The following is a 26,742-nucleotide window of genomic DNA, read 5'->3' on the forward strand; positions in this document are numbered from 1 at the left end:
ACGATCAATCCCACTATTCGTTGGTAAACGCGTAGCCCAAGAGTTGGCGGTGGGTGGTGATGACTAGCTGCCTTCCCTCTAGTCTTACACAACTAAATTAGCAGTTGTAGTATATGAAGGATGGAAGTCCTCACATTATACATCATACGTATATATGTCTCTCTACTACTAAACAAACAGAGTAAATGGAGTACAACAATTTCCTAGGCCATAAAGTATAGTACGACGCATACCCACACAGCTGTTGGGTTCGACCCCACTGAAAACGTTAATTAAAAGAACTTCTTAATATATGATTTGCTACTAAAGAACACAGTTGTGTTAACTAAATTTATAGGCCAATTCCTGTTTCACAAACCTTTTTAATTGTCTAAAGTTCCAGGTTATTTGATAAAAATCATTTTAGTTGTTTTATTATTTACTTATGTTCATGTGCTTCAACAAATCAATAAAATTAATGAATTTTTATGTTTATGTATACATATGTATATATATGTACTTGTGTGTTTATGAGTATGTATGTTTATATATATATAATTCATGAAGACATTTAGAAAAATTGCTAGTTATTAAATTTTATATGGAGGCAGACAGTTATTTTTCAATATGTACACTTTTGCCATTGATTTTTTATTCAAGTAAATTGAAAATGTACATAAATATATTAAGTATATTAAGTGTTTCTCTGTAAATTCATGTCAACACATGTTATCCCAGTATATTATTTTCTTAATAAAAACATTTTGTTTTGAACTTTTGTATTAGAATAGAATATTTCATATAATCAAGGTACTTAAAGATTATCAAAATGTATCATAAACTAGCAACAAATATTGAATTACAAGATAAGTGTGTCCTGGGATTTCATCTTTCATTCTTTCTATTTTGCTGCAGGATACTCAATTTCTGTATCTCTCCTCATGAATGACCTGTCTGAAACTGCCCATGGCCTATTATTTTGTGACTGTACAAACAATGGTCAATAATATATATGTTATGAGCTGATAAAGTTTTTAGTATAAACAGTAACAAAAATTCTGAAAAATACAACAAATTACTCTTTATGTTCATGTGTTGTAATTTTAAGGTTATACCAAACACAAATGTATTTAATCTACACAGAGTCTAGTGGAAAGTAAAGTCTGTGGTATTTATACATTAAACATGAAGAAGTTTGTAACATAATCCAGTCGTAACTGGAGCTTCAGTGTTTCAGAATTTGATGTGTCATATCAGTTAATTGCATATTGCAAGTATTTGTCAAGTATGAAGTCTGTACTGTGCATTAAAATCTATGCCAACAACTTACTATTTATTACAAGTAGCCTATTATTAAGATGTATGTATATGGAACTGCGAGTTATTTTCTTAATAGAAACATTTTGTTCTGGACTCTTGTATTAGAATAGAATATTTCACATAATGAAGGTACTTAAAGATTATCAAAATGTATCATAAACTAGCAACATATGTGGAATTAGAAGGAAAGTAGGTCCGGTCCTATAGGATACTTGATTGAAAATCTCTTCCATTTCTGTGTCTCTCCTAAAGAATGAGCTATCTAAAACCATCCATGGTCTATTATTTTGTGACTATATTCGGGCATTAGAACTGTACAAACAAAGGTCAATAATATATGTATATATATGTGTGTGTGTGTGTGTTATTAGCTGATAAAGTTTTTGTATGAAAAGTAACAAACATTCTGGAAAATACAATAAAATTCTTTATTCTTTATGTTCATGTGTTGTAATTTTAAGGTTATATCTAACACAAATATATTTACAGAGATGCCAGCCATTATGATTTGAGTGTAATAATTATGATTTTGGTGTATACATTATGACTATATGCTCATACAGACAAATATTATGACTTGTTGCAAATCCCAAACTATTATACATAAAATAGGCCTATAAAATAAAGTGTTAAATTGTTCCCCCAGGGCTTGAAAGGGGTGAAAAGAAAATTTCTAGGGAGATACAAATAAATTTCGATAATAAATAAAAGACACTCCAAATGGCTACTTGCAATAATCATGTTTGTGCTTGAAATAATAAAAAAATATTTGTATCTCCGACGTATACCAATAGTTTGAGTGCGGTGCTTCTCCATACTAGGTACGTGGGGGAATCCATAGTTACGTCATCAGTGTTTGTCAGCCAATCAGCGCTCGCGTAGATGTGTATTTCTCGTTTTCTAAGCGGCATAGAAACACCAATGCGATCATTCACAAGTGGAAAAAAAGAGGCCTCGTTCACCTGATTGTCTTGTTTCTGGCAAATTTAAAAGGACTAAATCAAAAATTTAGGAAAGAGTATAGTGCAAAATATCCAGTCATTGCATCAAAAGTCAGTGACAGTCATGCGTTTCGTACAGTTTGTCACATCAATATTTCTGTGGCACATGGCAGGATAAACGATTGTTCCAGACATACAAAATTTGCATCTCACCAACAAAAGGCTGAGGGGAAGACAAAAACGATGCAGATAACGACATTTATGAGTAAGAATTCAGAATATGAAACCATATAAATAAAATACATAATTTCAAAAGAATTTTTTAAATATATTAAATATACAAAACACAGTCATAAATGAGCAATCTATAGCAGTAATAAATAATAATAGTTATAATAATAACATAATAATAAACAGCTTAGAGACATTGATCTGGCCTGGTAGCCGTAAATGATAAAGGGCTCTGTCTACAATCATTACACTCAGTCATTTGAAATAGTTGGCATCTCTGTATTTAACCTACACAGTGTCTAGTGGAAAGTAAAGTCTGGTATTTGCATACTAAACATGAAGAAGTTTGTAACATAATCTAGTTGTAACTGGAACTTCAGTGTTTCAGAATTTGATGTGTCATATTGGTTAATTGCATATTGCAAGTATTTGTTAAGTATGAAGTCTGTACTGTGCATTAAAAGCCATGCCAACAACTTACTATTTATTACAAGTAGTCTATTATTAAGATGTGTGTATATGGAACTGCTAGTCACACACAAATTTTTGTATGTTTGTGTGCATTTATTATAAACCAGTAATGTTAACCTTTATCAAAATTCCCATGCCCAGTCAACACCAGTCGTTAAATTTTTTCATTCAGCTACTAAATCTTGCAGCTTCACAATGTTTCATTACCAGTATCAATTGTTAACAGTTTTATAATTGATGAACCTTTGTTGTGAAAAGTAGGTTTTCTCCCAAAATGTTTAACTGTTAAATGTTTACATAATTGATGGGCCTTTATTGTGAAAAGTAGGTTGTCTCCCAAAATGTTTAACTGTTAAATGTTTACATAATTGATGGGCCTTTATTGTGAAAAGTAGGTTGTGTGCTGAAACGTTTAACTGTTAAATGTTTATATAACTGATACATATTTGTTATGAAATGTAGGTTGTCTACTAAGATGTGTAACTGTTAAATGTTTACATAATTGATAGGTCTTTGTTGTGAAAAGTAGATTGTCTGTTGTTAACTGGTCTGTTTGGTGCTAAATGATACATGTTCTTTAGGTATTTGCTATGCCTGGTAATTTGTCATTTAGACTGTTAGTTGTTGGATTTGTTCTTATCTGACAGGTATTTGCTGTGTAAAATAGTTTTTATATCAGGATGTTTGCAATTAAATTTTATACACTCAGTAGGTCTGTGGTTACACCATTTGAACAGTTGTCCCTACCCTTAATAGCTTATTATTAATAATGATTTATATATATATCTTTTTCTAATGTGATGTTTTTAACATCAGCATAGCAGAATGACTGAGTTTTTTGTTTGTTTTATGAAGTAAGATATTTTAGCTTATAGCACCAATATCTTTTGACTGATTTGATATTTAGTAATAGTTTTGGTTTTAGGAGGACAAATCTTTCAATTGATGTATTTAACCATGCCCAAGTTTATTCTAATCATACCTATAAGAATCTCAATTTAAGGGTAAGCTAGTAGAGATCCTGATGAGTAATAAAATTGAATTTAGAACACGTGCTTCATGCTTGGTATTGCTGGTGCTGAAAATATAGCTAATAGAAAGGGAAAATGGTCTCTAAGATTAAGTTATTCTGCCTGAAATACTTTCAAGTACCATAGCTACTGAGGATAACCTCTTGTTATTAGTAACTAAAGTTTACTTACCTGTAGTGAAAAAAGTAACATTTAAAGTAAGAACCTGCATAAAACATTTATTGAAAACATTGATCTTACATTTAATGTACTTTCAACTATTCATTTTATTTATTGTGGTTAGACATGGGGAGGGTGCCAGGCAGAAACAAACCTCATTAGACAAGTTTTTAGTGAGAAATAGGTTCAGTGAGTTTCAAACAGGTTGTAGCAGTGCAAAAGACATAAAAGAGAAAGAACCCCAGAAGGAGAATTACCTGACGTTTTTATGGAAGGTGACTCCCCTTTCAAACAATAATAACCCTCCTACTCTCTACATTCCTCACCACCTTTCACTTACACCATCAGCTCTCCTCAGCACAGGTAAAGTGGAGTTACATTTTTATTTATTGTTTTTTTATTGTGTTTATAGTTTTTGTGATTGAATTTATGAATGTAAGTATTATTATACAGGTATAAATAAGCAATATTTTTACTTAAAATGCTTCATAATGAATAATATTTGGAGGTCTGTAACAGATTAATTTAATTTACAGTATTTCTTATGGGAAAAATTGATTCGGTTTTGAACAGCCTTCTGGAACGGATTAAGTTCAAGAACTGAGGTACCACTGTATATAGTTACTCCTTTTCCTGGGCATGCGATCAAATTGTGACTTTAATGACACATGTTGTTTATAATCCTACTTATTCTTGTGTCTCTCTCTAGTAAACTGATATGACAAAATAAAATGTACAGAGACATTTATGTTTAAAAACATGACAACAAGAGATATTCTTTTGAACACTTATACAAAAACTTACATCAATGAACTACTTGTAAGAAACAAATCCAACCAAACAATTGTTAGAACTGAATTATAAAAACTATAACCTGTATTCAAAGTATGTTAGGAAGTTAGTATAAGAAACAAATCCAACCAAACAATTGTTAGAACTGAATTATAAAAACTATAACCTGTATTCAAAGTATGTTATGAAGTTAGTATAAGAAACAAATCCAACCAAACAGCTGTAAGAACTGAATTATAAAACTATAACCTGTATAGTATGTTATGAAGTTAGTATAATAATTAATTCACATGTTTAAAAACATACTTTCTAAAAAGTGGTACAAACAACTGAATTAACTTCAACACATTTCATCCTACTGAGTCAGAGCACGTTGAAGAAAAATAGCAGTAAGGTTGAGTCAGTTTGGGTTAGTACTAGTGGGATTTCTTATATATCACGAGGTCAAAATTTGAAAATCAGTGAAAAACTGTATAATGAGATTAGATTGGTAGCTGAAAGAAATGTTGTATTATGGGAAATTTTAATTTCAGGAATATTGAATGAAAAAATTTTAAGCCTGAGAATAAGGGAGAGGCTTTTAAAAATTGTTCAAGTTTCTATACACAAACTGATTACAGAAACTACAAGAGAGGAAGCTATATTATATTTAACATCAGCATCTGAAGGTAAGGTAATACAGAGCATTGTGGTTGTAGAGCTTTTAAGTAACTGTTTCACTGTTAGGTTTGGGATTTTACTACATGTATAATTGAAGAAGAACATTATATACAACTATACAACCACATTAATAAAGAAGTGTAACCACCTTTGCTTTTCTTTGACGAATTGTATATATATATTATTATTACACGAATAAGGAATCAACACATATAGATGCAACAATTAGGAAAGCACTATAATATATGGAACTCTAAGCATCTATTGTTTCTCTTTGGTAAAATATGCATATCATATGAACAACAAATTAACATGTCTATATTCAACAAACAAATGATAATACCAGTATGTAGAACTGCGAGAATCTATTGCTCCTCTATATGTTTATTATTTGAACAAAGACTTAACATAACTAGATTCAACAATCAGTCTTCAGTGAAAGAAAACTTCAAAGTTATTACTACAACAGCTTTGTGACACTTGAATAATGTTATGTTATTCATTAGTTTATTTTGTAAATTTTCTAATAAATTATTGTGTTTCATACGATTAACCTTGTTTTACATATTTTTTTAAGATACATGTATAAATTCTCACCAAGATACTGAACCAACCTAACCTTACATATGAACCTGAGTAAACAGTATGGCTGTGATATATTTCTCTGAGGCAGTCACAGTGATTTATTATAATATTAAGTTCTAATTGCACTATAAAATGGTACTATCCATTTTTTTAACTTTTCATGTACACAAACTTATGTAATCAGTGTTAGCTGAAGATAAGTAACAAGTGAGTTGTATTGATAAATATAAAATGTATTGTTGAATAAGTTCAATAAAGTTATTTTTCAGAATCATTTATAACTTAATCAGTGTATTTTATACTAATTGTTTGATTAACAGGCATACAAAATTGTCTTTACCTATACAGTAACAATGGAATAAAACCTACTCATTTGGAATCCCCTGACTACAGTTCTCACAGATATAAAGTGTTAAACTTGAAGTGGTGAACTAACTGTGGTTCTTTGGTTTTATTTTATTACTTAAATCACATCATAATTAATAGTTAGTATAAATATCCACTGGCAATACTGTTTAGGAAAAGTTATGACAACTCTACAGATTCAACTATAGCATAGATATGTCAGGATGTTTCAATACTAGTTTTCAAAAACTGTTAATGTTACATCATTTAATAAATTACTTTTCATTTTGTAATGTTAATAAAGATTTAACACACACATTACGTAAAAACAAGGCTTACTTAACAATTAGAATGAATAACTTGAAATATGAAGAAGACTAAAAAAAATCACAAAAATTAATTTAAATGTAGATAAGCTATTATCAGAACATACTTACTGTATATAAAATATTATCAGAACATACTGTATATAAACTATTATCAGAACATACTGTATATAAACTATTATCAGAACATACTGTAGATAAACTATTATCAGAACATACTGTAGATAAACTATTATCAGAACATACTTACTGTAGATAAACTATTATCAGAACATACTGTATATAAACTATTATCAGAACATACTGTAGATAAACTATTATCAGAACATACTGTAGATAAACTATTATCAGAACATACTTACTGTAGATAAACTATCATCAGAACATACTTACTGTAGATAAACTATTATCGGAACATACTTACAACAACTGAAATTAACATTATCAGAAATCATGTCATATGAATTAATTTGTGAGACCAGGACCATCCAGAAAGAGATTTGTAGCAAGTCATGACGTTTTATAAGAAGCGAGAACAGACAAACACGGAATCAGTAGCAAATTCCATCCATGTAAAGTAGGCAATAGTAAGCAACACAGTCAAGTATGGTCTCTGTCTGGAAATGAGGTCAATAGTGTGCGAGTTTATCAAGATAAGGCTTCCAGTTATATATCCTGTTCAGCATCTGAAAAATACACGTACCTATGTTATTCCATTCAAAAACGTAGGGTCATGTTGCTAGTCACAAAGCATCTTTGAATTTCTGTTTGATTCGATTGTTGAAAATGCTGCTTAAAACAATTATCATCTTAAGTAAGATTGATTATGGAAGTGATACAGAGAAGGATGGTGTTATTTGAAAGTTATAGCCTCAAGTCCATGCCTTTTATAATGACAATTACGCCATAGGGCTGTTGTCAGGTTTCACGACCAATAGGAAAAGCATAACCTAACGTGTGACGACATGGCCCATAACAAACGCGGGGAAGTTCTTAAAGCATTTTAATATAATGTAAAATACAAAATGGCTTTGAAAATATTTATATTGAACTAAATGCTGATAAACAAAAACTTAAACTCTGACAAATATATACATATGATACACACCTAAATATAAACAAAATGCTCCCCCAAAACACCTGTGAATATGTCAGATTTATTGATACACCTTAGATCTACCAAACAAAACATTAACTGTGCTGAACTTTTTTGTGTGTAAACAAACAAAAACTATCTGTCTAACAAATCTTTAAAACATATATAAGTTACTGGTATGAAACAATTATTATTTTAAATTCTTGTAATTAAATAATTTTACTATAATGATAAAAGTAGAATATCCATTAAGTATCACGTTTTTAAAATATTTCTAAGCACTTGTAAGGCCTGGCATGGCCAAGCGCGTTAAGGCGTGCGACTCGTAATCGCGCCAAACATGCTCGCCCTCCCAGTCGTGGGGGCGTTATAATGTGACGGTCAATCCCACTATTCGTTGGCAAAAGAGTAGCTCAAGAATTGGCGGTGGGTGGTGATGACTAGCTGCCTTCCCTCTAGTCTTACACTGCTAAATTAGGGACGGCTTGCACAGATAGCCCTCGAGTAGCTTTGTGCGAAATTCCAAAAAAAAAAAAAAAAACTAAGCACTTGTAGAGAATTAAATGTAGACTCAGAAACGTTAGTCATCTTAATTTAGTGTTGTATATTGTTTTATTACGTAAAAAAATATAAAAACATTCACCAAAGATGTCTTGGAACTTAAAGGATATTTTAAAAAGTTAATTTTTATATATCTTTTACATTTGTGTGTGTGTTTTAGCAGAGCAAAGTCATATCTGGGTGCGAGGGGAATAAAACGCCTGACTGTAGTATTGCAAATTTGAATAGTTATCGTGTGTGTGAAGCCGTGTAGATCTTGTGTGTTGGAGAATTGTGTCTCTGTTTCTTAACCAACACGAGTTTTCATTAGCATATCTACAATTACATGAATCATATAATCTATACACTTATAGTATTGATAACAATTTTACAGCAAATATTCATTTTTCTCAAGTCTCTAAGTTTTTTATCTTGGAACTATATATAGTTGTCACTTACACAGACGTGCTCTTTTATTTTTGTAGGCATAACAGACATATCAGAGGCGTAAGATGATGTTTTGGTGTATAAAATAATGGAAACATAATTAAAGTTATACCAATAAAACGGCCTGGTTTAATCATGCGGTTGTGTGTATTTGTTTTGTTCCTCCAACAATTCCTTTATAATACAAATGGTAGGAAAGGCAAGAGCAAATGAGTTGAAATCAAAATAAATAAATAAACACCGTATCGCTGTATCTGTTAACTAATGAGAAACCGTATCGCTGTATCTGTTAACTAATGTGAAACCGTATCGCTGTATCTGTTAACTAATGTGAAACCGTATCGCTGTATCTGTTAACTAATGAGAAACTTTTCCAGTAATCTGTATTGACAAACCTATCCTAAAACATTTAATTTTTCCCAGTATTCCATATCTTAGTAAAATACTAATACAACACACTATATGTCTTTTAACGTGGTTAATTCAGCCAACAGCAATAAAAATTGTATTCACATGTCATTTTTATTGTATTCAAGTGTATAACAGTATGGAGTGTTAAAATATATATTTATGTCTCAATGTTTTAATCACAACTATATACACGATAGTTATTTTAAAATGGCGAAATACAAAATACAAGGACAGAAAGACATAAATGATTGACTGTCAAATCCCTTATTGTTCAGACCAAAAGAGTTTTCTCTTACTTCCAAAAACAAATGTTACCCTGTACTTTGGAGCCATGGGTGAGTTATAATAATGACAGTCACATCTCACTGATAGATAAGAATACGTATTCATGAGGATAGTGTTGACTAATAACTACCTTCTCTCTATTCTGTCACTTGAAAAATTGGAACAGCTAGAGCAAATAGCGCTTATGTAGATTTGTGCATTAACTAAGTGGTTAGTGCGCTCAACTTGCAATCTGACGGTCGCGGTTTCGAATCCTCGTCACACCCAAACATGTTCACTCTTCCAGTGTTGGGGGGGCGTTATAAAGTTACGGTCTATCCTACTATTTGTTGGTAAAAGAATAGCCCAAGAGTTGGCGGTGGGTGGTGATGACTAGTTGCCTTCCTTCTAGTTTTACACTGTTAAATTATTGACGGCTCGCGCAGATATCCCTCGTGTAGCTTTGTGAAGTTCAACAAACAGAGAAACGAAAATCTTTACTTTTATTGAGCATTCGAGTTGAGAACTACTTTAGTACAAACAACTAGTATTAATTTCAACTATAGAAATACCAACCTTAAATTTATTTTAAAATATGCCATTTTAAATGCATAAAGAAAGAAGTAACAAAAATACTTGGCATTAATCGCTGTCGGAAGAATTGAAATTCTATGGTTATAAGTTTAGCCCTGTGTTCACAGGTGGAGTAGAGAGGTACTAGCCATGACCCCTCACAGAGTGCTAGTCGACATGATATTATGTATTAGTGTAAGAATTGTAAACTATTAAACTTACCCCACTTTGTGGTTTTAGTTACAGTTCAAGGTAAGGTAAATACATGTATCAGATATCTTATACGAGGGTGATGAAAGATGTTTTAAATTAAGCACAAACCTACACAATGGGCTATCTGTGCTCTGCCCACCACGGGTATCGAAACCCAGTTTTTAGCGTTGTAAGTCCGCTGAGCCATTGGGGGGGGGCGAGTGATGAAAGAAAACTTAACTATAAATACCTTCGTAAATTTTCTGTTTTTTCATAACAAGCGTATACACTTTACCAAGAGCGTGTTACATTTCCCATAGATGTACAAAGTAAATTCATAATTGTGGTTAGTTCTCCTTCACCTATAAGGAGATCAGCCCAACACACAGAACCAGTACAATAAAATTAATGAAAAACTCAAGACATTTTGAGATCAACACAAAGATATTTAAAGTGCATGATCTTCGAAACTTTTACAGCCATAGTTAAGACTAAGGTACTTTAATTTTAATTAAAACAACCACAGATATACACAATTTCAAGAAGGTAACTATTTTACTCTTTTTTTTTTTATACATGCTTATACGTTAAGGCCATAAAATATGCGAATGACTTGCTCTACATTCAACATAAATTTTTACGACACCAATCGTTCTAATGGAACAATTCCAATAGAAAAAAAAGGTACATGTGATGATATATGTTTGTTTGTTTCTTTTTTGAATTTCGCACAAAGCTACTTGAGGGCTATCTGTGCAAGCCGTCCCTAATTTAGCAGTGTAAGACTAGAGAGAAGGCAGCTAGTCATCACCACCCACCGCCAATTCTTGAGCTACTCTTTTGCCAACGAATAGTGGGATTGACCGTCACATATAACGCCCCATGACTGGGAGGGCGAGCATGTTTGGCGCGATTACGAGTCGCACGCCTTAAGGCGCTTGGCCATGCCGGGCCATGTGATGATATATAACAGTAAAATCATGTTTTAATAATCGCAAAGGACAGAATACAGTTAACCCATTGTATAGTTTTGTGCTTAACAACAAACAAATCAGTTTTCATGTATTCTCCAATAAATATTTTGATGAACGCAATATTTTACTCCTCCAGGATTTTTATTATTTTTAGCTTAACAATTCGGTTGTTCAACAACCGAACAAAACCGATAACAAAATCAAAAACAAATTAAAATTTATTTGTCTGTTGTTGTACGAGTTCAAAGCTACACAATAGGCTACCTTGGTTCTGTCCACAACAAGAATCGAACCTTTTGTTTTAGCACTGTACCTTCATAAACTTAATACTGACTCAGTAGAGGGCAAAGAAAAATAAAGTGAACCCATGCGTTTCACCTGAGAGACGTCTTGGAAGTGTGTTTTGTTTGTTTTCTTCATATCACCTTCGTTAATAAATCCACTTGACATCCATGTCTATGCTTCAACTTTTTGCTAATTATATGACATCAAGATCTCTACTCTTCATTGATTTAGCGACCTCTTGATACCCTGATCTCTATTTTTCATCGTCTTGCTAATTATTTAACAACCAGATCTCAATTATTCATCTTCTGGAAACTATTTGAAACTAAGATCTTTATTCCTTATCTTGTTGATAACTGTTTGGCACAAACATCTTTATTTTTCAACATTTTGCAAACCAGTTGACACTGAGATCACTTTTCCACATCTTCTTGATAACTGACTATTAACTAGCTGACAACTGACCAGCTTTCAGGCCGAGATAAAAGCATGAGATATAAAAAATAACAAGCTACCTTCCTCTGAGTGTATCAGGTAAGGGTCTCTGACTATTAACTAGCTGACAATTGACCAGCTTTCAGGCCGAGATGAAAGCATGAGATATAAAAAATAACAAGCTACCTTCCTCTGTGTGTATCAGGTAAGGGTCTCTGACTATTAACTAACTGACAACTGACCAGCTTTCAGGCCGAGATGAAAGCATGAGATATAAAAAATAACAAGCTACCTTCCTCTGAGTGTATCAGGTAAGGGTCTCTGACTATTAACTAGCTGACAATTGACCAGCTTTCAGGCCGAGATGAAAGCATGAGATATAAAAAATAACAAGCTACCTTCCTCTGTGTGTATCAGGTAAGGGTCTCTGACTATTAACTAGCTGACAATTGACCAGCTTTCAGGCCGAGATGAAAGCATGAGATATAAAAAATAACAAGCTACCTTCCTCTGTGTGTATCAGGTAAGGGTCTCTGACTATTAACTAGCTGACAATTGACCAGCTTTCAGGGCGAGATGAAAGCATGAGATATAAAAATAACAAGCTACCTTCCTCTGTGTGTGTAGGTAAGGGTCCCTGACTATTAACTAGCTGACAATTGACCAGCTTTCAGGCCGAGATGAAAGCATGAGATATAAAAAATAACAAGCTACCTTCCTCTGTGTGTATCAGGTAAGGGTCCCTGACTATTAACTAGCTGACAATTGACCAGCTTTCAGGCCGAGATGAAAGCATGAGATATAAAAAATAACAAGCTACCTTCCTCTGTGTGTATCAGGTAAGGGTCTCTGACTATTAACTAGCTGACAATTGACCAGCTTTCAGGCCGAGATGAAAGCATGAGATATAAAAATAACAAGCTACCTTCCTCTGTGTGTATCAGGTAAGGGTCTCTGACTATTAACTAGCTGACAATTGACCAGCTTTCAGGCCGAGATGAAAGCATGAGATATAAAAATAACAAGCTACCTTCCTCTGTGTGTATCAGGTAAGGGTCTCTGACTATTAACTAGCTGACAATTGACCAGCTTTCAGGCCGAGATGAAAGCATGAGATATAAAAAATAACAAGCTACCTTCCTCTGTGTGTATCAGGTAAGGGTCCCTGACTATTATATTGTAGAGCGCAATTCACAAGTCACAAAGATTTGTTATGCAAGATGCTTTAAAATATTAACTTTGTTTTATAAATGTGTTGTGGTTATTATATATATAAAGTAACCTTTGCCCCTGTACAACAAGACTGGAGAGCTCTTATGATTCAATCTTTGTTTATAGGAATACATTTAAAACGCTTTAGTATTTCATGGCATTCAACAGTGTTAGTTACTTTTATTGTATTTAGAACATTTTCACTTTTAAATTTTGTTCGTTAAAGTCAATGATTTGGATTGACTTTTAAAGTGAATATTAACTTTTTTTCTATGAATAGTTGTAATTTGTTTATAAAATGTGTAACTTAACTAAAGTTTTAGAAAATATTTTTAATGTATTGTTGTAACTGAAATTGTTTTTGGGATTCAACTTTTGGGTGAACTTCAGTTGTCATAAATATTTTGAGGAGATATTTCAATTTTATATTTATTTTTACTTATAGGGTGACATGATAAGAGGTTTGGAATAAAGATTTTCATCTTGTTTTCATCCATTCAACCCACATCACTAAATACCTACCTTATTTGTTGGTGTTCTGTATTGTTCATTTGTGCTTAAATAAGTAATTGTGTGTTGTTATTTCTATCTTTGTCAAGTCTTTCTCAATGATCCTGACTGCAGACCAAGAAGATCAACATAACTCCACAACCCAGACTCATATCAGTGATCTCAACTGATTGCTCTGTGTATCAAAAAACAACAAAAAACTTTCTAAATGAGAAATGCCACATTTGGAAAATTATAAGTGAAACTAAGACCAAAAATGTTTTAAAGTGTGCTAAGATAAGGAGAAAATATAAAACAATAATTAGATCATTAAGTGATGCTGATGACTTGATTTTTCTTGAAGAATAAGTAGTAACTGATCTTTAAGGTTTTTTCTTACTCTGTTTCAGACGAGAAAAGTTTATCAATATTCCAGACTCTGAGCATTCTGTAGATAGGTCAATAGGTAGGTAGTGAAGGATGAGCTACTAATGGAGGCATTATAATGTGACGGTCAATCCCATTATTCGTTGGTAAAAGATTAGCTCAAGAGAAGGCGGTGGGTGATGATGACTAGCTGCCTTCCGACTTTTCTTACACTGTTAAATTAGCGACAACTAGCGCAAGTAGCACTCTTGTAGCTTTTCACGAAATTTAAAACTGACAAACAAGTAATGCACTACATTTGAATTGTCGTAAATTGTGTTATTGTCGTCGGATGGAGTTTAGTTGGTGGGAAGACCTATGTGAAACAAAGGCTTCTTTTTGTCCTTAAATGATATGTATATTACATGTTTGATAAAAATGAAAATCCTCAAATAAAGTGTCTAAAGAACAATATTTCCTGACACCTTTATTGTAACATATTATATCATTGAGGGACTCTTTTGGAGTCTTTAGTACAAACAATGTTAAGCCCAGTCCTCAGAATAGTTATGAATTATAAGACTGCAACTGTATACAGATAAACTGAAAGTTTCATCACAAACTGCGAGACATACGCTAAAGTCTTCTCACAATGGTAATATTTATTTTCAACTAGTATCTATTAGCAGCTTTCACAAATACACTCATCGTAAAAGTTTGCAATAGTTCAGTGTAACCACAATAAATGTGGACGATTAGTAATAAAATATGCATTTTCCGAATGACAATAGTTATATATATATTCTCTTTAAATGATAAACAAAAGATAAAACTTCTAAATTCAGTTTAAAGAATACGTTAGGAATATCTGATCAGTGACAAGAAGTGATTAATTCATTTCTGACCTAAAACAGCTTCGTCAAAAGTTATTTCTTCTTCATTAGAAACAGTTGTTTTAGTTGGTTGTGTGAGGTACCTTTCAGGAAATACCATTACCACAAGAAAACCTATATAAAGAAAAAATAGGTAAAGATACACAACTGAACAACAAAACTATCTTTGTTTTTTGTCTGCATACGTTATAACTCAAAATATAATATTCATAAATGTACCATTATCCCTGTGACTTCATAATAAACAAAGGGAGGAAGTTGAATATTGACATAAAAATATGATATTATTATCTGATATTAATGACCTGCACCAAAACATAATATTTTTGTAATTTTCATATGTAATGTCGTAATTAATGTAAATAAAATTTTAATTCAAACATAATTTGAATAATAAACTAAACATTTATTACATTAGGCACTGAACCTAACACGACTTATCAATGTGATAACCTGAACTTCTGGTTATTACTTACGGTAAGCAATTTTTTTTTCGGTTCATCTAAGTGATAAAACTACAGATTTATGACGTAATTACCTCTAGCTACACAGATTTATTAACCAAAAGGTCAAGCCTAGGCTACGTTTAATGTGTCCAGAGTGTGGACCTACACTTTGAGTTGGTGATGGAAAAATCCAACTATGAAAGCTGTTAAAGAGTAGTACAAGCATTGGCGGCGACTGTTTTTTATCTAGTTGCCTTCACTCAAAATTACGAATAGCTGTGTATAGATAATTTTTCGCGAGACTATTTAGCACACAAATCAAATTATTTGGAAACAATTCGTATTTATAAATGAGAGCTGAAAAATAAACTTATTTATGACTCTTCCTCCCATTGGCTTAACGTTAACACTAAGGGTTTATAACGTGTTAAGAAACTCGCGGTTTGCCTATTGTGTAGCTTTGTAATTAACAATCGCATATCTTCCCGCTACATTAAACTCTTAAGAGCTAGTAAGTTTTCAGTTCGACAAAGATTTAAGTATAGATCGGAACAAAGTTAATAAATAACACCGAGTTTGCTTTATCATTTGACACTTCATGTAAATTATGCTGTTGTAACATGTATCATGTTCTATTACTCAGCAGATTATTTTTGATGATTTGGTAAAAATGACACTAACTCCAGTCCTGCAATAATACACAAAAATAATATTTTTAAATGTAAAGTAAATTACTACATGTCTGTTCAATCCTACACAATATTTCGTAAATAAAATTCTCAAGATAAACTCCACAGCTAATTATAAGCCTACTTTCACATACAAAGTTTCAATATAAATTGCAAGACGCGTCTATAACTTACTTTGAAACTTATTTGTATAGTTTCTGGGACAATCAGTATTGTAAATGAATAAATGTGATAACTTATTACTAACACTGAACTAAATGACTCACTGAATACTTCAAAAACTAGCACTGAATTTATATTTAAATTCTACACTGATATCTGCATGTTATATGGATCTCCATGATTATTAACTTTCAGGAAATTGCCAGATACTAGCATCATAATTCAAACGTTACAAATGTAGATTACGACATTGTACCCTTCCTGAAATGTGGAATTTGTTTGAAGAATTCTAATACACAAATAAACTATTATACTACACTTCCCATTCCCTAAGTCATTTTGATGTTTTTCTTTTGTGAGATATATAGTAACATCTAATTAACTACTTTTAGCTCTTTGGATGAGTCGATATAACCTTAGACGACATATCTGTTAGACTTATGATTAGTTAACGTACAGAATGCTTGTTATGTATTGAAGCAGCTTACTGACATGTTTCATGTACCTTTAGTCCATTATAGCTCATAGTGTCAGTGGACAAACGTATCAGAATATGAAGTATGGACTAATCCAGTCAGATTTAAGCTGCTTCTTTTTTTTTTTGTTGGAATGTTCCACAACCAAACTGAATCTTCTCATCAGTATATCCTTTCCCTTACTGTGTTTTCGAAAAACTTCTCTCATTAAGTGGCATTTCCAATTGAACACATCACTTAATGCAGACCTTAACTTCTTCACATATTTCTGTGGACATTGTGTGGGATATTTCTCATAGGGGAACTCCATACATCACGCCAACAGGAAATTCCCACATGACCAACAGAACCTCTTGACATTTCTATTGTTCTGCATGCTATCGTAATATGCGGCAAGTGTTTAGCCCAATCACTTCTGGGTATGATAAACTTTGTACGCATATGCTTAATAGTTTTATCTCTTTGCTATGACTTGAGATAATAATGGAGATCGCGCACTTTCAGCTATGGACTCTCTTACTGTTTCAACTAATGGCGCAGCTATGGACCACTGTTTGAAGTGACTGATGACGATGGTTGTGTATTGATGGTCACTCTCTGTTTCCAAAAGTGGACTAACTGTATTCAGGCTTATTGTGTGCAGAGAAGCTTACTCTACTTGAAATGGTTATTTCTTTTAGATGCATGTACCATACAACAGTTACGCCATTGCAGTCAAAAGAACCACTTTCAAATGTTAGCACCAGTATGATTTAAATCTTGGTCTTCTCCATCCTTAAGTAAAGGCTGGAGAGTCTCATGCCACAAAATACTAGGACAACTGACTGAAACAAAAGTTTGATAACCGCAGCTTGGTAGTTGATAACAACAGAACAGCGCCTCTTTCTGCACTTGTAACTGCTTGTAGAGATGCACTTCAGGATTGGGATGGTTTCTCACATTACTTGTACCATTTGAAGTGAATCTCAGTTTGAATAAGATGTGGTATCCTTCAAGAAGCTAGTTACAAAACCAAAGTCCAATGTAAAATGAAGGAGATTGAAGACTTCGTCCTTGGTCCCAGGATGAGACCAATCCTTTGGTTTTAGTTTTAAGCCTATCTTTTTGTATGTTGGAATAACATTTCAAGATTCTCAGCTGCAGACTGTATAACCAAACACTAATATTTCAACTACAGGCATTTCTCCATTGCAGCCTTTTCAGTGTAATTTCCATTAGGTTCTTAAAATAGCAGGAATTATGCACAGGCCGAGTGGCATGACAGAAAATTCACACAAGCCCTCCTTCATGCTAAATATAGTCTTAGTCTTGTCTCGTTTCCTTGTTCGACTTTCAATTATTCATCGCAAAGATTTAATGCAATGAATCATTCTACCTCTTTTAATGCATCAAGATGTTCACCTCTGTTTTTTACCTCAGCACTGGCTATAACTCAACTGGCCCAAAGAAACCTGTACAAAATTGCAAGTGTGTAATCCACGAGATGTTGCGTGATTGTTGTTTGGTCCAATCACCATCTGGTCTCATAGATACATGAAAACAATCAGCCAACAAGTCACTTATTTTCTTCAGTGTAGTAAGTCTATATTTTCTGTAACGTCCTCAACAAGCAATATGAGATGTATTGGTAATGCAGTGGATGCAACTCTTGTACTATTGCTAGCCTTGGTTACTTTCATTCTGCTCACTGTTTCAATTGGTTACAATTGTCTGTAATTACAGAACAATATTGGAAATTCTTCTCTTCTGTGACACATAACTGCTACTCTAATTCTACTTTTTTTCTCTTCTGTGACACATAACTGCTACTCAAATTCTACTTTTTTTCCCTTCTGTGACACATAACTGCTGCTCTAGTTCTACTTTCTTCTGGACAGGAAACAATTATTTTAGGCTTTATAGCTTCATTAAAGATAACTGATGCAGTAGTTTATTGTTCATAATAAACAACAGAATAGCAATTGTATCTTTCTCTCACATAGTCTGGTTTATCTGAAATTAGAAAAGGCTTTCATAGAACAACATTTCTCTGGTAAAACAGGTAAAACTGATTGATAAGCTCTTACGTTTGTCCATCAAAATTAGGTAATCGATGATTATCTTCATTCTCTACTGTATATTCTAAAGAATAGATATCCTTTACAAAAGAGTTCAGGTAATTACTTAGCCTGTGGTGGATACAATAGTTCTCATAAGTATAACTGTGGTGGATACAATAGTTCTCATAAGTATAACTGTGGTGGATACAATAGTTCTCATAAGTATAACTGTGGTGGATACAATAGTTCTCATAAGTAAAACTGTAGTGGATATAATAGTTCTCATAAGTATAACTGTGGTGGATACAATAGTTCTCATAAGTATAACTGTGGTGGATACAATAGTTCTCATAAGTATAACTGTGATGGATACAATAGTTCTCATAAGTATAACTGTGGTGGATACAATAGTTCTCATAAGTATGACTGTGGTGGATACAATAGTTCTCATAAGTATAACTGTAGTGGATACAATAGTTCTCATAAGTATAACTGTGGTGGATACAATAGTTCTCATAAGTATAACTGTAGTGGATACAATAGTTCTTATAAGTATAACTGCTTTATAGACTTTCGGTAAACCTAGAGAACAATCGCTCTGTTAATTTTTTTTTTAACTCTTTACAAGTTTATAAATCGTACACTCTGTAAAATTTTTGTTTCACCTATACTGAAGGAACTATTAAATCTGTTGGTGTTGACTACTAGTAACACATGTTATTCGTTGAAAGTAAGTTATTTTCAGTTATTTAATTTCAATATTTGCCAGAGGGCACATGAAGTAAAATTTCAAATAAATTTATAAACATAGTCCTACAATATCTAAAATATTTGTTAATGATCGAGATAGTTTTTGAAATATCTAGAAACAAGGCTATGTTATACATGAAAAAAATAGTGAAACATTAAGTTAACTTCAGTTTATTATGTGTTTGAGAGTCAGTGATGTATTCAAATCATTAATATTGCCACGCATATTCAGTTATTCAATTGATTAGCCATGGTTTGATAACCTAAGTTTACTTATAATTAATCTAAGTATCATAACGAGCACAGTTCTCTTGAAAGTGAAAACATTATCCATGAACTCATAGCAGCCTGAAGAATACATTAAAGAAGTACTAAATGATGTTGTGGAAAATAATTACCTTAACGTAGTGTTACAGCTCACAGACAATCCTGCTGCTTTAGAATAATTACCTTAGTGTAGTGTTACAGCTCACAGACAATCCTGCTGCTTTAGAATAATCACCTTAGTGTAGTGTTACAGCTCACAGACAATCCTGCTGCTTTAGAATAATTACCTTAACGTAGTGTTACAGCTCACAGACAATCCTGCTGCTTTAGAATAATTACCTTAGTGTAGTGTCACAGCTCACAGACAATCCTGCTGCTTTAGAATAATTACCTTAACGTAGTGTTACAGCTCACAGACAATCCTGCTGTTTTAGAATAATTACCTTAATGTGGTGTTACAGCTCACAGACAATCCTGCTGCTTTAGAATAATTACCTTAGCGTAGTGTTACAGCTCACAGAAATCCTGCTGCTTTTGAAGTTAGCATTTCTTTACAATTAATACATTATTAAAAGTCACATTAAAACTGACAAACGAGAACACTTTGCATTCAGAAGGTTGACATTTAAAACGATTGAAAGAGTTCCAGGATTTTTATTTTCAAAACAATTTAACTGCTAATCTTAGAGCACAGGTGTTAATGTATTAAATAAGAGGAATACAGTTTTGAGTGTCGAAACCAACTACACGATCTAACCTGACACAAATAACATATTGTTAGCTTATTTTATACAAACTTAAAACTTACCAATAAATGTCATGCTCCCCATCAAAGAAAATGTTCCAAACCATCCAAAGTGTGGTATAATTAATTTAAGCATTAGAGGCCAGAACAGTAAAGTACCGCCCTAAAATAAAAGACACAATAATTTATCGATTAAAAAACAGATCAATAATGATATTAAAAATATTGATGTAAAATAAAATAAACAATTATATGGTGAACACATAAATACATTTAGGAGATTGATGTAACTTAATGTTTGAGAAGATGTGTGAAATAACTGATGTTTATAAAACGTGTGACGAACACAAATGCGTATTTTATAAACAGATACTGTATCCATTATTAAGTCTTCATCCTTTCAATACAATTTTCAGTAGAATTGTTATTTATAATTAAGCACAAAGCAACACAAAGGGCTATCTATGTTCTGCCCACCACGGGTATCGAAACCCTGTTTCTAGTAGATTAAGTATATATAATGCTCTGCCACTGGGGAATGTTTAGTACAGAAGACCGAACTTTGATATACACCTGTGTTGTTATACCTACAACACTATAAAGGAACATCTTCACGTGTACTATCGATATCTTTCATTAAATACCATTTATATTATAAACTTATATCCTTTATAGTTCTGTTGGTATAGCATTTTATATACCAACGTATTAGCAATATAACTCATTATAATTATGGAATATACCTACAGGGCAGGTAGTAGCGATATAACACATTATAACTATAGTATATACCTACAAAGCAGTGGAAGGTCTTTTTACTCAGGTAGTAGCTATATGGTTCATTACAACTATGGTACATACCAACGGTGTTGTACCTATAGAGCTATAGAGGGGATCTTTACTCAGGTAATAGCTATATATCTTAATATCTCTATGGTATACATTTATATTTTATAAAACTATCATCACACACGTACTGTTAAGTGTTTTAAAATACTTCTTTTATATCCAAATGACCAAATCCTCTCCTTTTGACAATGTCAATGTCTATGATTTCGTATTTATTATGCTGAGAAATGTTTCATCAACCAGAAGGATTGCAAAAACTAGAAACGTATTAAAACTCTAAATAATTTGAATTAACTTAATGTCCAGTGTATGTTTAAAGTAATATATATATGGACCTTTAAGGCATCACAGAAAATATTGCTTTGAAAGGTTTCTTGCTAACCATGGATAATTTTTAGATACTCAAAACATTTCATTTCGCCTTACTGAAGACTCTACTGATGTTAAACAAACCATGATTTTGTTAGCAACAGAAAGTGTTATTCTACTCCTTTCTTAATAAAATAGTATCTAAGCCTGGAGACAAACTGTTTGTCTTCTGATTGATGGTACACGGTATTGTTCAAATTACTTACCGCTACAAAATATGCCATTCCGTAAATCATAGCTGTGTGTTTCTTCCCAAACACTTCAGATATAGTGGCAGGAATGCATACAAATTCAACAGAAAACGTAGCAAATAGTCCACAAATCCAAATTATGAACATCACTTTTCCACCGTATGACGTCGCCACTAGCGTAAACAGCAGTATTGTCTTTAAACCCATCAAGATTAGGCTTGTTAACTATATATTAAACATATAAAAAGTTTTACCAAAAGTGAAATACATTTAATAAAACTTCCAGTATTACATTCGTCTTGATTTCGTTTAACGCGTTTTTCTGGAAATAAGAAAATAAATAGAGAAAATAAAATTGTTAACACGTTCAACTAATTCGAAACATTACATTATTTTAGGTATCTAATTTACACAGTATTATGGAAAAGCCATGATTTCACATTATATTTTTACGTTTATACAAGTTATTTTTGTAATCTAAGTTAAAGTTTACATTTTTTATTTGACAACCTAATTGGCTAATAGAATTACAATGATGAGATGAAATTTAACAGATTTAGGGTGATCTAAAGCCTTACATTTACGTTAACAAATAGCGTCACAGGTTGGTGGGTAACGAACTGAATATGGGAATAGGTGTTTCTATTCAAAAAATGGTCTTGTTTTTCAAAATTCTACTAGTAAAATAGTTTTGAATTGAAGTTTCCAAACTTCATAAATACTGTATATTCTTAGCCTTTAATTATAGCATGTGTTTCCAAGTTTTCTCCTTCAATAAGAAACTTGGGTGGTTGACATTTTTTATGGATAGTTTCACATGCCCCCTGCTAGTACAGCGGTATGTCTACGGATTTACAAAATCAGGGATTCGATTCCTCTGGATGGGCTCAGCAGATAGCCCGATGTGGCTTTGCTATAAGAAAAGACACACACACACACTGATGGAGAGTTTCACTTGTTGCTGAGATGACATTTCGGGCTCCATAATGTGTCAACTTCTTCACATCTGTAGCTGGAGAAAGACAAGTTAGATATATTTGTATAGAGCCAAGGGTGATCTAAGTCCATTTGACCTAGCCGTTAGTAATTTTGAAATGACTGAATAGAAGAAAGACAGCTTGACATCGCTAATTCCTGGTTTCCTGTTTACCAACAAATAGTGGGATCGTCTGAACATTATCATGTTCCCACTGATTAAAGAGCAATCATATTTAAAGACAGATTTTGATCCTGTGGACGTTGATTTCAGGTCGAGCAATCCAACCATTAGGCCCATGATCAGATATAAAACTAGTCTTCACTTTCTGCCCAAATGTATGTCCGAAAAACATCCTATTTTTACATGACATTGCTAAGACATATAATATATTGCATACGGCATACTTTGTACATGTTAGCGTCCAGGTAGTTGGCTTGGTGGTGATAAATCAGCTCTGGATGTAAGGAGTTTGATGTTTATCGTTGTTTATAATTTAATTATTGTACTCGAGTTCAGTGTTGTTCAATGTGAGAAGTATTTTTATTTTCATAACTGATTTGAATGTATGTTATAAAATAGTAAGTTTTGATCAGTCAAGTTACTAATTTATTTCTAGCTGATTTTCTGTTGGTCAGTGGTTTGTATTACGATGTTGTTGTTTACGCTTTCATTAATGATTTTTCTTTCAAACAAAAATAATTCTGGTTGAGAGAAGGAGATGATAGTCTTAAATATCCAATCCGCGAGTGAATTTCCAGGCTTTTATTATTAAAACACACTCGCACAGATGGCTGCATTAGTGACTTTAAGTGTTTAGTTTTTGATGTCTTGGAGGGAAGGTGATACCTTCATAAGTTTAAAAGTTTAAATACTTTTTAAAATACTTCCTGTTTCAGAGAACTCTCAGGAATGAAGAGTTGGCTGTGTACCTGAATTATAGGATAATCCATAACACAAAAACCATAGAGAAAGGGAGAACTTTGACCATGGCAAGATTTCATGGGCTGTTAAAATTTGTGTTCATTGTTAGTTTTTCTAGAATGCGGTTTAAGATGTAACTTATCTACAGGCTTCATCCTCTGGGAGATTTTTCGTTTATTATTGTTGTAAAAGCTTTTTCTGATTTTTCTGAGTTTCCAGTGTTGTTCCTGTGGAAATACGTATAGCGTTTCCATTCATATGAATGGAATGTTTTAATTTATGATAACTTTCCTGAGTCGGGTATGTCTTCAGACTTACAACTCTAGAAACCGGGTTTCAATACCTATTGTGTAGCTTTCTGCTTAACCAAAAATAACTTTAAAACAAACCTGTAGTAAGAAACTATACAAAGAATAACAAAGAAGCAATTAGGATGCAAATAAACCAAAATAAACAGAAACCGAAATATGGACATCAGTAGCAAAATAAACAGAAACCGAAATACAGACATCATTAGTATCTGGAACCACGTTCTTCCTAAAGTAAACAAACAGCACTGTTTTTACCAAGGCCTGTGTTAATGATAGATCATACCATTAGATGGAAAATTATTATACGCTGAAATGACTCAAACTAATAGGCCCGAAAAGGCTTTAGCTTGGAGATCGAAACATTGTTCACAAATAACAAAGGCAGATTTTCACAAAAGTTTTAACTAACGCATTCAAAACATTTCATTGATTGATCTAATGATATAAGAGTACTGAATAAATTAAAAACGAAACTTGGCTTCAAAGTAAGCTAAGAATTGTTGACCATTTTGAGGGATCTTGCATTATAATTTTTGCTTATGAAAATGCTAATTCAGATCTAAACCCATCGTTTAATTCAACTTAGATCACTGGAGTAGGAACAAGAGGATAGAGAATGGACTGATTTTGGATTGGGCCATGCATCTTTTGTCTCCAATATTTTATAGCTGAGATTTTGTTTAGAATTAAAATGCAGAGTGTCACAACCTTATTAGAAGATTACCAGTTTATTTTAAATAAACTATATAATAATATAACAGATTACTGTTGCATAATTGATACATTTTTGAAATATCTAATCAACACTGTCAACATGTCCCACCAGGCTACTCTCCTAGTGTCTACCATATTTCTACTCCCCTGTAAGCGACTGTGGTGTGTCTCTTTTCTTTAATTTTCCCACCACTCTGTTCCTCCCAGTATTCATCCATTTTTCATTTGATTGTTCTTCATCAGTTTGTACCTCTACTAATTATCAGGAGGCTTTGTCTGTGGCCTTTCTCTTTTCCCAGCACCACCAGGTGTTTCTTTTCTTGTCCTGTACATTCTGTACCACCTCTTCGTTATACCTCATCCTCTTCACTCTACTTCCATGCCTGATTGAGGTCTTAAAGGGGTTTACATGATGAGGTACACGCCACATTAAGGGTATTGGATTTCTCTTTGGGAGGGTACTTGTATCTCTTTTCCACATCCCTTTTCTCGCCTGTTGGATCATTTAGACCAGAATCAGTTCCAATAATCTGTTGCACTGTTTGGTGTGCCTATTTACAGACCTCCTTTTTTCATAGATCTTTTAGTTCTCACCTTATTGTTTTGGTCTTTAACCTCCTTTGGGTGGAAAGTTTTTCTTGTGTCGGGCATGGTTACAGATTATTTCACATTTCACTTCTCTCACATCTTTTCTTCTCCAGTCTTAGAATAAACTTCAACAGGTGAACATGAAGAAGTTCTCTAAATATTCGTCTTCTGTATACCTATGGCAATTTGATCTCTTGATAAATTTTAGCTTTTGCAGGTCAACAGTCAGAATGGACCTTCAAGCAAATAGCTAGCAAATTGAGAAACTAAGCAACGTATAAAAAAATTAACATCAAACTTGTGAACAAGATTGGCTAGCTAGTTTGCAAAGAAACTGGAGAAAGTTTCAAAATAAGGATATGCTGTTTCACGCTGTTTGCTCTTGCAAATAAGCAACCGACAAAATATAATTATTGTAAACACTCATATTGTAGGTTCACATATCCATATTTTAATTTCTTGCAATTATCTCAACATTAAGATAGATGACAGAGATGAATATCCTAGTTTGGTTTTTTCTGAATGTCAGTTCAGATGGTACAATTAGTATACCACTTACATTTCGAGTAATCTACTCATGTTGCATACAATTCAACAGCAGAAACTTGAATTTGTAGATAATATTCTGTGAAAAACATGAACGATGAAGTAAACCATGACAATAATAACAGTCACCTGATTTTAAGAAATCTATAAAAATGAAAATTAGAGTACAACATTTCAGTTTGGAATATCTGGGTTTTTCAGATAACCTTGAGGAAGATCACACGTAAAGATGGTAATATTTCATTATTGGATGTTCTTTCATCATATTCAGCAATGTCAGACCCATCTCAATCAATGTTGGCTCGGTTTGAAGGTCAAATGCTTTTATACACTAAACTGTAAAGAAAAATAAATAATGTATTCCTTGTTTACAAAGGTTTACTTGATTGATGTCTCATGTTGAATAAAACGAATGGTTAACTAGTGTCTATTGAAACGATACTGAGTATCAGAAAGAAATTTTGTTTGATTCGTTAAATCCAAAGAAAACGAACATTAACTTCCTAGCTAAAGAATAGATCGATACTTGTGTAGAATGTTGGAATAACAATAAACCAGTGTCATAAAGTGTGATATTATACCTGCTGTGAAGCCTAATGAAAAAGAATAAAAAGATCCACTGAGGCAGGAAAAACATAATGCAGCATCTTAAGCATAATACACATCATATGGTCCTGCTGTTA

General features: G+C 32.7%; 1 protein-coding gene across 3 annotated transcripts in view; it reads right to left on the minus strand.

Annotated features, from left to right (window-relative positions):
- Positions 1-7,239: 7,239 nt before the first annotated feature.
- Positions 7,240-26,742, minus strand: part of LOC143230075 (apicoplast pyruvate carrier 1-like) — a 227,869-nt gene continuing 208,366 nt past the window's right edge. For 2 of the 3 annotated variants that reach the window (XM_076463081.1, XM_076463080.1), the window contains 4 exons: positions 22,016-22,225; positions 20,655-20,754; positions 15,030-15,131; positions 7,244-7,526 (listed from right to left, as the gene is read on the minus strand). In XM_076463081.1, the coding sequence (XP_076319196.1) occupies positions 7,507-7,526; positions 15,030-15,131; positions 20,655-20,754; positions 22,016-22,225 (432 nt within the window). In that variant the 3' untranslated portion in view covers positions 7,244-7,506. Of the gene's footprint in view, positions 7,527-15,029; positions 15,132-20,654; positions 20,755-22,015; positions 22,226-26,742 lie in introns of all 3 variants that reach the window. The other variant, XM_076463082.1, reaches the window with a different exon arrangement.

Source organism: Tachypleus tridentatus, chromosome 10 (assembly GCF_004210375.1).
Source record: "Tachypleus tridentatus isolate NWPU-2018 chromosome 10, ASM421037v1, whole genome shotgun sequence".
In the NCBI taxonomy this organism is placed as follows: Eukaryota; Metazoa; Arthropoda; class Merostomata; order Xiphosura; family Limulidae; genus Tachypleus; species Tachypleus tridentatus.